Raw genomic sequence first — 16,272 nt, 5'->3', positions numbered from 1 at the left:
GCCTCAATTAAGTCACCTCTTAACCTTCTTCTCTCTAACGAAAACAGCCTCAAGTCCCTCAGCCTTTCCTCATAAGATCTTTCCTCCATACCAGGCAACATTCTGGTGAATCTCCTCTGCACCCTTTCCAATGCTTCCACATCCTTCCTATAATGCGGCGACCAGAATTGCACGCAATACTCCAAATGCGGCCGCACCAGAGTTTTGTACAGTTGCAACATGACCTCATGGCTCCGAAACTCAATTCCTCTACCAATAAAAGCTAACACACCATACGCCTTCTTAACAACCCTCTCAACCTGGGTGGTAACTTTCAGGGATCTATGTACATGGACACCGAGATCTCTCTGCTCATCCACACTGCCAAGAATCTTACCATTAGCCTAGTACTCTGTCTGTCTTCCTCTTATTCCTTCCAAAATGAATCACCTCACACTTTTCTGCATTAAACTCCATTTGCCACCTCTCAGCCCAGCGCTGCAGCTTATCTATGTCCCTCTTGTAACATCGTTCCGCACTGTCCACAACTCCACCGACTTTAGTGTCATCTGCAAATTTACTCACCCATCCTTCTACACCCTCCTCCAGGTCATTTATAAAAATGACAAACAGCAGTGGCCCCAAAACAGATCCTTGTGGTACACCACTACTGGACTCCAGCCTGAACAGTTCCCATCAACCACCACCCTTTGTCTTCTTCCAGCTAGCCAATTTCTGATCCAAACTGCTAAATCACCCTGAATCCCATGCCTCCGTATTTTCTGCAGTAGCCTACCGTGGGGAAACTTATCAAATTCTTTACTGAAATCCATATACACCACATCAACAGCTTTACCCTCATCCACCTGTTTGGTCACCTTCTCAAAGAACTCAATAAGGTTTGTGAGGCACGACCTATCCTTCACAAAACCGTGTTGACTATCTCTAATCAAATTATTCCTTTCCAGATGATTATACATCTTATTTCTTACAAACCTTTCCAATATTTTGCCCACAACAGAAGTAAGGCTCACTGGTCTATAGTTACCGGGGTTGTCTCTACTCCCCTTCTTGAACAAGGGGACAACATTTGCTATCCTCCAGTCTTCTGGCACTATTCCTGTAGACAAAGATGACTTAAAGATCAAAGCCGACGGCTCAGCAATCTCCTCCCTAGCTTCCCAGAGAATCCTAGGATAAATCCCATCCGGCCCAGGGGACTTATCTATTTTCACCCTTTCCAGAATTGCTAACATCTCCTCCTTATGAACCTCAAGCCCTTCTAGTCTAGTAGCCTGAATCTCAGTATTCTCCTCGACAACATTGTCTTTTTTCTGTGTGAATACTGATGAAAAATATTCATTTAGCACCTCTCCTATCTCCTCCGACTCCAAGCACAACTTCCCACTGCTGTCCTTGACTGGCCCTACTCTTACCCTAGTCATTTGTTTATTCCTGACACAGTGAAGCACTGTGTTGCTTCACAGTGCCAGTGTCCCAGGTTCAATTCCTTGCTTGGGTCACTTCTGTGCGGAGTCTGCACGTTCTCCCCGTGTCTGCGTGGGTTTCCTCCGGGTGCCCCTGTTTTCTCCCACAAGTCCCGAAAGATGTGCTTGTTAGATGAATTGGATATTCTGAATTCTCCCTCCGTGTACCCGAACAGGCATCAGAGTGTGGTGACTAGGGAATTTTCACAGTAACTTCATTGCAGTGTTAATGGAAGCCTTCTTGTGACACAAGTAAAGATTATTATTATTATATTTAGCCGTGATGCTGCCTGAGAATGAATAGTCTGACACCAGGTTGACACTTGAAGAATGGCTATTCAGTAAGCTGTAGGGATCCATGACTGCCAAAGGGGAAGAGAGAGAAAGGGATAAAAATTAACAACCTCTCCATTCATTCCAATGACAGCGGAATTGTTCAATGACAGATCTTCGTGATGGCTACATTTCATCTCTGAGGCGACTGGAACAAGAAAACCAGCAGCTCCAACAAGAATTGGCTGATGTGAGAAATAAGCTGGATATGTCAGCCAAGGTGTCTCAGGACAGATATGAGTTGCTCCTGCTGCAGATACAGAACAAGCTGACAGATATCAGAGAAGTGGAGGATAGGTATGAAAACTTGTCAGGCAAGATATGTAATTAAATCTCAATCAGATGCACTGCATTAATCGCTAACATTTACAACACCATGAGAGTGATGGCCTAATGTTCCAGAGACATGAGTTCACTGGCAACCAGGGGAATTCAAGTCGTTCATAATTCTGGAATGAAATGCTAGTTTTACTAATAATGATCTGGACTGTTGTGAAAACCTATTTCGGATACTATACCGTTTAGGAGAGGAAATGCCGTCCTTACCTGGTCGGCACACATGTGACTTCAGAGCACAACCAATGTGGTTGACTTTTAAGTACCCTCTGAAATGGCCGAGAAAGACAGCAACTTGCAGGTGGCTCACCACCATGTGCCCTGGGGCAATTAGGGATGGACAATAAATGCTGATCTTGCCAATGATGCTCACGCCCCAAAAAAGAAAAATAAATGGATTGAGTGTTTTATTTAGAGTGTTTAGAGAAAAATACTTAACATCTCAATAGCCACAGCCTGAAAGTTATGTTTTAAGTAGTAGTTACTTTGGACAGTGTTCCAACTTAATGGTGTCAAAAACCAGTTGGTTAGCATTACCACATGGACATAATACCAAATGTGTTTATATCAATATCATTAAAAATTAAGCAGTCATAGGTACCACATTTTCAAAGACTTTACATCTAGGGGCGGCACGGTGGCACAATGGTTAGCACTGCTGCCTCTCGGCTCCAAGCTCCCGGTTTCAGTTCCGGTCTTGGGCGACTGTCTGTGCAGAGTCTGCACGTTTTCCCCGTGTCTGCGTGGGTTTCCTCCAGGTGCTTCGGTTTTCTCTCACAGTCCAAAGATGTGCAGGCTAGGTGGATTGGCCATGCTAAATTGCCCCTTCATGTCTAAAAGGTTAGGTGGGGTTACAGGGATATGGTGGAGGTGTGGGCTTAATTAGGGTGTTCTTTCCAAGGGCTGGTGCAGACTCGATGGGCCAAATGGCCTCCTTCGGCACTGTAAATTCTATGATTCTATGATTTACATTCATGGGACAAAGCATCTGTGATTAGTCCATAAAAACACAAGCTTATCAAATGTCTCATTGACTAAATGCAAACAAGTAACTTGAAGACAGAGTGCTTTAACTTGTTTTGTGTACTTTGAGTGTAAAAAAATTTAGGAGGGATGTAATAATGGCATTTAAGGCTTTCAATAGGTTAGAGATTGAGAAGGAAATTCCTTTGATTAAGAATCCAAATAATCTTAAAATTTAACTTAGAACTAGATCATTCAGGAGCAAAATCAGAAAGCATGTTCTCACAGGTAGTGCAAATCCAGAACAGGGAAAATAAAACTCCAGTAGACTGGAAGAGCTGTGAAATACAGCAAACTTCTAAATGAAGTAAAAAGCAACAAGGAAATATTTCAAGAAGTTTTAAAGAGTTGCTAAACCTAAAGGTTTGTGATATGAGAGCAGTAAATATGAAGGTCCAGAATGTCTGGTACCAGCTGTAGAGAGAGAAACTAGAGTTAGATTTTTTAACAAAATTGGACAGATTCCTCTCTCCATAACCACTGCCTGACCTGGAATAGTTTAAGGATTGAATGCAAGACTGTTTACATGTAGTTTATTGCTACAACCATTGAACTTAAAAATGTAGCAGTCCGATAAAACGTGATTGCAGATGCTTTAATTACGACTTTGAATTGTGAGAAGACTGGAACATTAGAAGGTTGAAAAGAAAGACTGAAATGGACTATATTCATGTTTATGTAACCATGTTAAAGGTTAAAGTTACCAATGCCCTTTACTAGTGACCCTGACAGTGCGGTGTTGGCTGCCTTCTAACAATACTGCAGCCCAGCTGATTAAGTTGTTCTTCTATGCTATTAGGTAGCATGTTCAGCCACGTAGCCCATCCTCTTTTATTCCCATTATTTTTTGTACTGGCTTAGACACAAATAAATAGCTTGCTAGACTACTGAATAGTGGATCACGCTGCAGTATGACTGGAGTCCTATATAGAGCAGGCCAGAAAGGAGCAAGTTTCCTTCCCCAAAGTAAAATGGTATTTGTGCAATAGCTTTTGGTCAAAATTCCTTTTAAATGTGATAACGTTAATTGATTCATGCAACAATATTTTATTTATTTATTTTTAAAATATTTTTATTGAAGCATTTGCAAAATTTTTATAACAATAACAAACAAAACAATAATAACATAAACAGCAACATGGTAAACTAGACATTTCCCATCCAACCCCTCCTGTACATCCCTTAACCATATTGCACCTACCCGCCCCCCCCTTCAGAATGCTGCTTCTGCTGACATTTTAATTTTCCCCAAGAAAGTCGACGAACGGCTGCCACCTCCGACAGAACCCCAGCATTGACCCCCTCAAGGCAAACTTTATTTTCTCCAGCTTGAGAAACCCAGCCATGTCACTGACCCAAGTCTCCACACTCGGGGGCTTCGAGTCTCTCCATATTAAAAGGATCCGTCTCCAGGCTGCCAGGGAGGCAAAGGCCAAAACGTCGGCCTCTTTCACTCCCTGAACTCCTGGGTCTTCTGACACTCCAAAGATCGCTATCTCTGGACTTGGCACCACCCGCGTACCAAGCACCTTGGACATTGCCTTGGCAAACCCCTGCCAGAATCCTCCAAGCTTCGGGCATGCCCAAAACATATGGACATGGTTTGCTGGGCTTCCCACACACCTCGCACATCTATCTTCTACCCCGAAAAACTTGCTCATCCTCGCCGCTGTCATGTGTGCCCAGTGTACCACTTTAAACTGTATTAGACTGAGCCTAGCACAGGATGAGGAGGAATTAACCCTGCTTAGGGCGTCTGCCCACAGACCCGCCTCTAACTCCCATCCTAGCTCCTCCTCCCACTTGCCCTTCAGTTTCTCCACCAGGGTCTCCTCCGCCTCCAACAACTCCTGATAGATATCCAACACGTTCCCCTCCCCCACCCAGGTACCGGACACCACTATGTCCTGTATCCCCCATGGCGGGATCAACGGGAAAGCCAACACCTATTTCCTCAAAGTCCCGGACTAAATATCTGAAACCATTCCCCGGCGGCAGCTTGAACTTGTCCTCCAGCGCCTTCAGACTGGGAAAACTCCCATCTATGAATAGATCCCCCATCCGTCTAATTCTTGCTCTCTGCCAACTTCGGAATCCACAATCTATCCTGCCCGGCGCGAACCTGTGGTTGTTACAAATCGGGGTCCAGACTGACGCACCCTCCACCTTCTTATACCTCCTCCATTCCTCCATTGCCCCCAGATCCTCAATGCTGCCGCCATTCCCATATTCACTTTTTCCCATATTCAATTTGTACCCCGAGAACCTGCCAAATTCCCCCAAGATCTGCATAACCTCCCCCATCCCCTCCACCGGGTCCGAGCAGATCGCCCACGTACAGCCAAACCCGGTGCTCTCTTCCGCCCCCCCCCCCCCCCCCCCCCCCCCGAACCGGCCCCTGCTACTTCCTTGACGCTCTCAGCGCCAAGGCCAATGGCTCTATAGCCAGAGCGAACAACAACGGGGAGAGGGGGCACCTCTGCCTCGACCCTCGGTGTAGCTTAAAGTACCTCAACCTCAGCCGGTTCGTGCGCACACTCGCTACCGGCGCCGGGTAGAGCAATCGCACCCAGTCGATGAAGCCCTCACCAAATCCAAACCGTCCCAGCGTCTCCCAACGATACTCCCACTCCACCTAATCAAAAGCCTTCTCCGTGTCCATCGCAACCTCCGCCTCCTCTCCTTCTGAGGGCATCATAATTACATTCAAAATCCTCTGAACGTTAGCATTGAGCTGTCTACCCTTAAATCCGGTTTGGTCCTCCCCTATCGCTCCCGGGACACAGTCTTTTATCCTAGTGGCCAAAATCTTAGCCAGCAGCTTGGTATCTACATTCAAAAGCGAGATCGGCCTATATGACCCACATTGCTCCGGGTCTTTTTCTCCTTTAAGGATGAGCGAAATCGAGGCCTGCGACATCGTTGCCCTCTCTTTAGCCTCATTAAAGGTCCTCATCAGCAGTGGGCACAACACCTCTGAGAACATCTTATAGAATTCTACCGGGTAACCGTCCGGCCCCGGAGCCTTGCCCGACTGCATGCCCTCCAGTCCTTTAACAATTTCCTCTGCTTCAATCGGGGCCCCCAGCCCCTCGACCAGGTCCTCCTCCAGCCTTGGAAACCTCAACTGATCCAGGAACTGCCTCATCCCTTCTACACCAGGCGGGGGTTCCGACTCATATAGTTTGCTATAAAATTCTTTAAAAACGTCATTCACCCCCTCTGAGTCCAAGACCATGTTGCCCTCCCTATTCTCCCAATCTCCCTGGCCGCTTCTCTCTTCCTAAGCTGGTGCGCCAACATCCTGCTCGCCTTTTCCCTATATTCGTAGACTGCCCCCCTTGCTCTCCTCAACTGCTGCACCGCCCTCCCCGTGGTCAACAACTCAAACTCTGCGTGTAGTTTCCGACGCTCCCTCTAGAGCCCCGTGTCCGGGGCCTCCGCATATCTCCTATCCACTCGAAGTATCTCCTCCACTAATCTCTCCCTCTCTGCTCGTTCCACCTTTTCTCTGTGGGACTGAATCGAAATTAGTTCCCCTCTGACAACTGCTTTCAGAGCCTCCCAAACCACCGCTGCTGATACCTCACCCGTATCGTTTGTATCCAGGTAATTCTGAATGGACTTATTCACCCGCCCGCAGACCGCTTTGTCCGCTAACAACCCCACATCCAGTCTCCAGAGCGGGCGCTGCCCTCTCTCCTCACTCGACCGCAAATCCACCCAATGGATCAGAGACTGCAATCGCCGAATACTCCGTCCCCGCCACCTTCAGAATTAGCGCCCTGCTTAGAACAAAAAAATCAATGCAAGAGTAAACTTTATGGACATGATAAAAAAAAGAAAACTCCCTCGCCCTCGGCTGTTCGGATCTCCACGGGTCTACACCCCCATCTGCTCCATAAAACCCCTCAACTCCTTCGCTGGAGTTCATGGGGAACCATGACCGTGTTAAAGTCCCCCACCATGATCAAGCCATGAGACTCTAGGACCGGGATCTTGCCTAACTCCCATCTCATAAATCCCACATTGTCCCAGTTCGGAGCGTACACATTTACAAGCACCATCCGTACACCCTCCAACTTCCCACTCACCATAATATATCTACCCCCCTTACCTGCCACAATTCTTCCAGCCTCAAACGCCACCCGCTTGCTGAACAATATCGCTACCCCCCTGGTCTTTGAGTCCAGCCCAGAGTGAAACACCTGACCAACCCACCCCCACCTCAATCTCGTCTGATCAATATCAATAATCTTTAGATGTGCCTCCTGAAGCATTGCTACGTCTGCCTCCAGCCCCTTTAAATGCGCGAAAACGCAAGCCCTTTTGACCGGCCCAATCAAACACCTCACATTCCACGTAATCAGCCTGGACGGGGGGCTGCCACACGCACACACACCCACCCCCCGCCGACTAGCCATAACCTTTTTTTGGCCAGCCCAGAGCCCGCACCCCCCGCTTCCCCACAAGCAGCAACCGCCTTCAACCTCCCTTTTGTTCCCCGATAATAGTTCCTCCCCTGTCAGCGAAGCAGCCTCCCCCCCCCCCCCCCCCAATAACAGAAATCTAATCTCCCAGGTCAAGCACCATCTTAGTACATGTGCACCCCCCACCATGCTTCCGAGAGTCAGCTGACCCATGCTGACCCCGCAAACAGTCTGGCTCCCTATTGTTCGAACCCCTCTCCCGACGTGCATAAACCATTTAAAAACATCGCAGTCCCCAGTAAGTAAACATCCTCAAGTTAAAAAAATTAACATAAACCAATGCAGAAACAATCACTTGAAACCAGACCCAACCTCCCACAGAATAGCACCAACTTCGGGGCCTCCCTCCCCCCTCCGCATCCAACCTCTCAACAAACACAAAGCACCCTCAAACCACCACCCCAGCCCAATACTTAACCCAGAACCACATACAGTCTTATTGGAACCGATACAAGAATTACAAAAATTACAAACCGCCGCCACGTAACTCCTTCAAGAGATTAAGTGTCCTTTAAGACGCTTCCAACTTCTTTTCCTTGATAAAAGACCATACATCGTCCGGTGCCTCAAAGTAAAAGTGCCGACCTTCGTGTGTAACCCACAACCGCGCTGGATACAGCATCCCGAATTTCACTCCCTTTTTGAAGAGGATCGCCTTCACCCGGTTAAAATCAGCACGTCTCTTGGCCAGCTCCGCTCCCAGGTCCTGGTAGATGCGCACCTCGCTGTTCTCCCATCTGCTGCTCCGCTCCTCTTGGCCCACCGCAAGACAAGTTCTTTGTCCAAAAAACGGTGGAAATCCACCACCATGGCCCTCGGCGGATCATTCGCCTTAGGCTTCTTGCGAGGGCTCAATGCGCTCCGTCCATTTCCAGGGGACGAGAAAACGCCCCGGACCCCATCAGCGTCTCCAGCATACTCGCCACAAATGCTCCCGCAATCGATCCCTCAATTCCTTCAGGGAGGCCAACGATCCTTAAGTTCTGCCTCCTGGACCTGTTCTCCAGGTCCTCCAACTTCTCCTGCATTCTCTTGTGGCGCTCATCCAACACCTCCACCTTGTGCTCCAGCAAGGTTAGATAGTCCTCCTGGCTGGACAACTTCAGCTCAATTTCTTGTATCGCTTTCCCTTGGGCCGCCTGATTCAAAACCACTTGTTCGATCGCAGCCATGATCGGGTCCAGCGTTTCCTTTTTCAGCTCAGCGAAACAGTCCTTAAAGAACTTCATCTGTTGCTCCTTAGACCACTGAGCCGCCGCTCCCTGGTCCTGACCCTCCGCCATGCTGCCCCGCGGTCCCAGCTCCGACTGCTTCACTCTATCTGGGCTGAGGCTTTTCACACGGCCACTTCTAGTCCAATTAGCCATACATCGGAGGGGGAACCCATCTTAATATCGTCCACTACACCGATCTATCCCCTAAAGTCCGAGAAAAGTCGGGAAAAAAGGTCCGAAAGTCCGTTTCAGGCGTGAGCTATCGAATGTGCGACCTACTCCTCCGTGGTCGTCACTGGAACAATATTTTATAGCTCCCAGCACTTGTTTTAATTCTATTCATTAGAGGAACAATTGTATAATCTGAAACTTTCTGAATATTTGTAGACGAGTAGAGGAGCTCCAGCTTGAACATAAGAAGGAAATGAGAGAGCTGCAGAACAGACTCCGGGAGATAGCTGTTCACTCTGAAGGAAACAAACAGGCATTGCAAGATCAGGACCAATGTACAGAGACTGACTTTCGCCAGTTTAAAGAGGGCCAGGTTCCAGAGAGGGGCTTTTCCAATGTAGCTCAGAGTGATTCATCTGAAGCTTCGTTTTCGGAATCTCTGCACAGGATCACTTCCTGTATCACCCTGTCTGCTGATGAGAATGAAACAGATTTTTCTGACAATGTATCAGGACAGTCGGTCCATTCACTTTCCAGTGAACAGTTCCTGCTTTTGGTAAGTGAGTTGTGTAGTACATTTATTGTGTATGAACCCTTGGATTCTCTTCATTGTATTTTATTCCAAAATGTAAATATGAGGGATATTGATAGAGTAAACAAGGAAAAACTTTTTTCACTGGCAAGTGAATAAGTAAAACATGTTTAAAATAATTTAAAAAAAAATAAATTTAGAGTACCCAATTCATTTTTTTTCCAATTAAGGGGAAATTTAGCGTGGCTAATCCACCTTGCCTGCACATCTTTGGGTTGTGGAGGCGAAACCCACGCAAACACGGGGAGATTGTGCACACTCCACGTGGACAGTGACCCAGAGTCGGGATCGAACCTGGGACCTCAGCACTGTGAGGCAGCAATGCTAACCACTCGTTACTGTGCTGCCCACATGTTTAAAATAATTGACAATAACAGCCAGGGACAAAATACATTTTCTAGGCAGTGAAATGTTAAGATGATCAAGGAGGTGATCAAGCATGTGGATGAAGGTAAAGCAGTGGATGTAGTGTACATGGATTTTAGTAAGGCATTTGATAAGGTTCCTCATGGTAGGCTTATGCAAAGTAAGGAGGCATGGTGTAGTGGGAAATTTGGCCAGTTGGATAACGAACTGGCTAACCGATAGACGTCAGAGAGTGGTGGTGGATGGCAAATATTCAGCCTGGAGCCCAGTTACCAGTGGCGTACCGCAGGGATCGGTTCTGGGTCCTCTGCTGTTTGTGATTTTCATTAATGATTTGGATGAGGGAGTTGAAGGGTGGGTCAGTAAATTTGCAGACGATACGAAGATTGGTGGAGTTGTGGATAGTGAGGAGGGCTGTTGTCGGCTGCAAAGAGACATAGATAGGATACAGAGCTGGGCTGAGAAGTGGCAGATTGAGTTTAACCCTGAAAAGTCCATTTTGGAAGGACAAATATGAATGCGGAATACAGGGTTAACGGTAGTGTTCTTGGCAATGTGGAGGAGCAGGGAGAACTTGGGGTCTTCCCCAATATTGACTGGGACTCACTTAGTGCCAGGGGCTTAGACGGGGCGGAGTTTGTAAGGAGCATCCAGGAGGGCTTCTTAAAACAATATGTAGACAGTCCAACTAGGGAAGGGGCGGTATGGGACCTGGTATTGGGGAATGAGCCTGGCCAGGTGGTAGATGTTTCAGTAGGGGAGCATTGCGGGAACAGTGACCACAATTCAGTAAGTTTTAAAGTGCTGGTGGACAAGGATAAGAGTGGTCCTAGGATGAATGTGCTAAATTGGGGGAAGGCTAATTCTAACAATATTAGACGGGAACTGAAGAACATAGATTGGGGGCGGATGTTTGAGGACAAATCAACGTCTGACATGTGGGAGGCTTTCAAGTGTCTGTTGAAAGGAATTCAGGACCGGCATGTTCCTGTGAGGAAGAAGGATAAATATGGCAATTTTCGGGAACCTTGGATAACGAGAGATATTGTAGGCCTCGTCAAAAAGAAAAAGGAGGCATTTGTCAGGGCTAAAAGGCTGGGAACAGACGAAGCCTGTGTGGAATATAAGGAAAGTAGGAAGGAACTTAAGCAAGGAGTGAGGAGGGCTAGAAGGGGTCACGAAAAGTCATTGGCAAATAGGGTTAAGGAAAATCCCAAGGCTTTTTACATGTACATAAAAAGCAAAAGGGTAGCCAGGGAAAGGGTTGGCTGAAGGATAGGCAAGGGAACCTATGTGTGGAGCCAGAGGAAATGGGCGAGGTACTAAATGAATACTTTGCATCAGTATTCACCAAAGAGAATAAATTGGTAGATGTTGAGTCTGGAGAAGGGTGGGTAGATAGCCTGGGTCACATTGAGATCCAAAAAGACGAGGTGTTGGGTGTCTTAAAAAATATTAAGGTAGATCTGCACATCCTCCCCGTGTGTGCGTGGGTTTCCTCCGGGTGCTCCGGTTTCCTCCCACAGTCCAAAGATGTGCAGGTTAGGTGGATTGGCCATGATAAATTGCCCTTGGTGTCCAAAATTGCCCTTAATGTTGGGTGGGGTTGCTGGGTTGTGGGGATAGGGTGGAGGTGTTGACCTTGGGTCGGGTGCTCTTTCCAAGAGCCGGTGCGGACTCGATGGGCCGAATGGCCTCCTTCTGCATTGTAAATTCTATGATAATCTATGATAAAAGTCCCCAGGGCCTGATGGGATCTACCCCAGAATACTGAAGGAGGCTGGAGAGGAAATTGCTGAGGCCTTGACTGAAATCTTTGGATCCTCACTGTCTTCAGGTGATGTCCCGGAGGACTGGAGAATAGCCAATGTTGTTCCTCTGTTTAAGAAGGGTAGCACGGATAATCCAGGGAACTACAGGCCGGTGAGCCTTATTTCAGTGGTAGGGAAATTACTGGAGAGAATTCTTCGAGACAGGATCTACTCCCATTTGGAAGCAAATGGACGTATTAGTGAGAGGCAGCATGGTCTTGTGAAGGGGAGGTCGTGTCTCACTAACTTGATAGAGTTTTTCGAGGAGGTCACTAAGATGCTTGATGCAGGTAGGGCAGTGGATGTTGTCTATATGGACTTCAGTAAGGCCTTTGACAAGGTCCCTCATGGTAGACTAGTACAAAAGGTGAAGTCACACGGGATCAGGGGTGAGCTGGCAAGGTGGATACAGAACTGGCTAGGTCATAGAAGGCAGAGAGTAGCAATGGAAGGATGCTTTTCTAATTGGAGGGCTGTGACCAGTGGTGTTCCACAGGGATCAGTGCTGGGACCTTTGCTCTTTGTAGTATATATAAATGATTTGGAGGAAAATGTAACTGGTCTGATTAGTAAGTTTGCAGACGACACAAAGGTTGGTGGAATTGCGGATAGCGATGAGGACTGTCAGAGGATACAGCAGGATTTATATTGTTTGGAGACTTGGGCGGAGAGATGGCAGATGGAGTTTAATCCGGACAAATGTGAGGTAATGCATTTTGGAAGGTCTAATGCAGGTAGGGAATATACAGTGAATGGTAGAACCCTCAAGAGTATTGAAAGTCAAAGAGATCTAGGAGTACAGGTCCACAGGTCACTGAAAGGGGCAACACAGGTGGAGAAGGTAGTCAAGAAGGCATACGGCATGCTTGCCTTCATTGGCCGGGGCATTGAGTATAAGAATTGGCAAGTCATGTTGCAGCTGTATAGAACCTTAGTTAGGCCACACTTGGAGTATAGTGTTCTATTCTGGTCGCCATACTACCAGAAGGATGTGGAGGCTTTAGAGAGGGTGCAGAAGAGATTTACCAGAATGTTGCCTGGTATGGGGGGCATTAGCTATGAGGAGCGGTTGAATAAACTCGGTTGGTTCTCACTGGAACGAAGGAGGTTGAGGGGCGACCTGATAGAGGTCTACAAAATTATGAGGGGCATAGTCAGAGGCTTTTCCCCGGGGTAGACGGGTCAATTACTATGGGGCATAGGTTTAAGGTGAGAGGGGCAAGGTTTAGAGTAGATGTACGAGGCAAGTTTTTTTACACAGAGGGTAGTGGGTACCTGGAACTCGCTACCGGAGGAGGTGGTGGAAGCAGGGACGATAGTGACATTTAAGGGGCATCTTGACAAATACATGAATAGGATGGGAATAGAGGGATACGGACCCAGGAAGTGTAGAAGATTGTAGTTTAGTCGGGCAGCATGGTCGGCACGGGCTTGGAGGGCCGAAGGGCCTGTTCCTGTGCTGTACATTTCTTTGTTCTTTGTTTTGTTTGTCTATGTTCATACATCTTTGAAAGTTGCCACTCAAGTGGATAGAGCTGTAAAGAAGGCCTGTGGTGTGCTAGCGTTCATTAACAGAGGGATTGAATTTAAGAGCCGTGAAGTGATGGTGCAGATGTACAAAACATTGGTAAGGCCACATTTGGAGTACTGTGTACAGTTCTGGTCGCCTCATTTTAGGAAGGATGTGGAATCTTTGGAAAAGGTGCAAAGGAGATTTACCAGGATGTTGCCTGGAATGGAGAGTAGGTCTTACGAGGAAAGGTTGAGGGTGCTAGGCCTTTTCTCATTAGAACGGAGAAGGATGAGGGACGACTATTGGGGGGCCTATAGAAAACTCCTAACAAGGTGACTGCTCCTTTCCTATTTCTGACTTCAACCCATACTACCTAAGTCGGGTGATACTCCTCGAACTGCCTTTCTGCAGCTTAGAACATAGAACATAGAACAATACAGCGCAGTACAGGCCCTTCGGCCCACGATGTTGCACCGAAACAAAAGCCATCTAACCTACACTATGCCATTATCATCCATATGTTTATCCAATAAACTTTTAAATGCCCTCAATGTTGGCGAGTTCACTACTGTAGCAGGTAGGGCATTCCACGGCCTCACTACTCTTTGCGTAAAGAACCTACCTCTGACCTCTGTCCTATATCTATTACCCCTCAGTTTAAAGTTATGTCCCCTCGTGCCAGCCATATCCATCCGCGGCAGAAGGCTCTCACTGTCCACCCTATCCAACCCCCTGATCATTTTGTATGCCTCTATTAAGTCTCCTCTTAACCTTCTTCTCTCCAACGAAAACAACCTCAAGTCCGTCAGCCTTTCCTCATAAGATTTTCCCTCCATACCAGGCAACATCCTGGTAAATCTCCTCTGCACCCGCTCCAAAGCCTCCACGTCCTTCCTATAATGCGGTGACCAGAACTGCACGCAATACTCCAAATGCGGCCGTACCAGAGTTCTGTACAGCTGCAACAGGACCTCCCGACTCCGGAACTCAATCCCTCTACCAATAAAGGCCAACACTCCATAGGCCTTCTTCACAACCCTATCAACCTGGGTGGCAACTTTCAGGGATCTATGTACATGGACACCTAGATCCCTCTGCTCATCCACACTTTCAAGAACTTTACCATTAGCCAAATATTCCGCATTCCTGTTATTCCTTCCAAAGTGAATCACCTCACACTTCTCTACGTTAAACTCCATTTGCCACCTCTCAGCCCAGCTCTGCAGCTTATCTATATCCCTCTGTAACCTGCTACATCCTTCCACACTATCGACAACACCACCGACTTTAGTATCGTCTGCAAATTTACTCACCCACCCTTCTGCGCCTTCCTCTAGGTCATTGATAAAAATGACAAACAGCAACGGCCCCAGAACAGATCCTTGTGGTACTCCACTTGTGACTGTACTCCATTCTGAACATTTCCCATCAACCACCACCCTCTGTCTTCTTTCAGCTAGCCAATTTCTGATCCACATCTCTAAATCACCCTCAATCCCCAGCCTCCGTATTTTTTGCAATAGCCTACCGTGGGGAACCTTATCAAACGCTTTGCTGAAATCCATATACACCACATCAACTGCTCTACCCTCGTCTACCTGTTCAGTCACCTTCTCAAAGAACTCAATAAGGTTTGTGAGGCATGACCTACCCTTCACAAAGCCATGCTGACTATCCCTGATCATATTATTCCTATCTAGATGATTATAAATCTTGTCCCTTATAATCCCCTCCAAGACTTTACCCACTACAGACGTGAGGCTCACCGGTCTATAGTTGCCGGGGTTGTCTCTGCTCCCCTTTTTGAACAAAGGGACCACATTTGCTGTCCTCCAGTCCTCTGGCACTATTCCTGTAGCCAATGATGACATAAAAATCAAAGCCAAAGGTCCAGCAATCTCTTCCCTGGCCTCCCATAGAATCCTAGGATAAATCCCATCAGGTCCCGGGGACTTATCTATTTTCAGCCTGTCCAGAATTGCCAACACCTCTTCTCTACGTACCTCAATGCCATCTATTCTATTAGCCTGGGGCTCAGCATTCTCCTCCACAACATTATCTTTTTCCTGAGTGAATACTGACGAAAAATATTCATTTAGTATCTCGCCTATCTCTTCAGACTCCACACACAATTTCCCATCCCTGTCCTTGACTGGTCCTACTCTTTCCCTAGTCATTCGCTTATTCCTGACATACCTATAGAAAGCTTTTGGGTTTTCCTTGATCCTTCCTGCCAAATACTTCTCATGTCCCCTCCTTGCTCGTCTTAGCTCTCTCTTTAGATCCTTCCTCGTTACCTTGTAACTATCCATCGCCCCAACCGAAACTTCACACTTCATCTTCACATAGGCCTTCTTCTTCCTCTTAACAAGAGATTCCACTTCCTTGGTAAACCACGGTTCCCTCGCTCGACGCCTTCCTCCCTGTCTGACCGGTACATACTTATCAAGAACACGCAGTAGCTGATCCTTGAACAAGCCCCACTTATCCAGTGTGCCCAACACTTGCAGCCTACTTCTCCACCTTATCCCCCCCAAGTCACGTCTAATGGCATCATAATTGCCCTTCCCCCAGCTATAACTCTTGCCCTGCGGTGTATACTTATCCCTTTCCATCATTAACGTAAACGTCACCGAATTGTGGTCACTGTCCCCAAAGTGCTCTCCTACCTCCAAATCCAACACCTGGCCTGGTTCATTACCCAAAACCAAATCCAACGTGGCCTCGCCTCTTGTTGGCCTGTCAACATATTGTTTCAGGAAACCCTCCTGCACACACTGTACAAAAAACGACCCATCTATTGTACTCGAACTATATATTTTCCAGTCAATATTTGGAAAGTTAAAGTCTCCCATAATAACTACCCTGTTACTTTCGCTCATATCCAGAATCATCTTCGCCATCCTTTCCTCTACATCCCTAGAACTATTAGGAGGCCTATAAAAAACTCCCAACAG

The 16,272-nt window shown here is 47.2% G+C and overlaps 1 protein-coding gene across 7 annotated transcripts in view; it reads left to right on the top strand.

Annotated features, from left to right (window-relative positions):
• Window positions 1-16,272, top strand: part of LOC140390079 (centrosomal protein of 63 kDa-like) — a 157,951-nt gene that overhangs the window by 132,342 nt on the left and 9,337 nt on the right. For all 7 annotated transcript variants that reach the window (XM_072474968.1, XM_072474966.1, XM_072474965.1 and 4 more), the window contains 2 exons: window positions 1,894-2,096; window positions 9,250-9,589. In XM_072474968.1, the coding sequence (XP_072331069.1) occupies window positions 1,894-2,096; window positions 9,250-9,589 (543 nt within the window). The remainder of the gene's footprint in view (window positions 1-1,893; window positions 2,097-9,249; window positions 9,590-16,272) is intronic.

Source organism: Scyliorhinus torazame, chromosome 14, assembly GCF_047496885.1.
Source record: "Scyliorhinus torazame isolate Kashiwa2021f chromosome 14, sScyTor2.1, whole genome shotgun sequence".
NCBI lineage: Eukaryota > Metazoa > Chordata > Chondrichthyes > Carcharhiniformes > Scyliorhinidae > Scyliorhinus > Scyliorhinus torazame.
The sequence above is the reverse complement of the archived record's forward strand: the minus strand, read 5'-3'. Positions and strand labels throughout refer to the sequence as shown.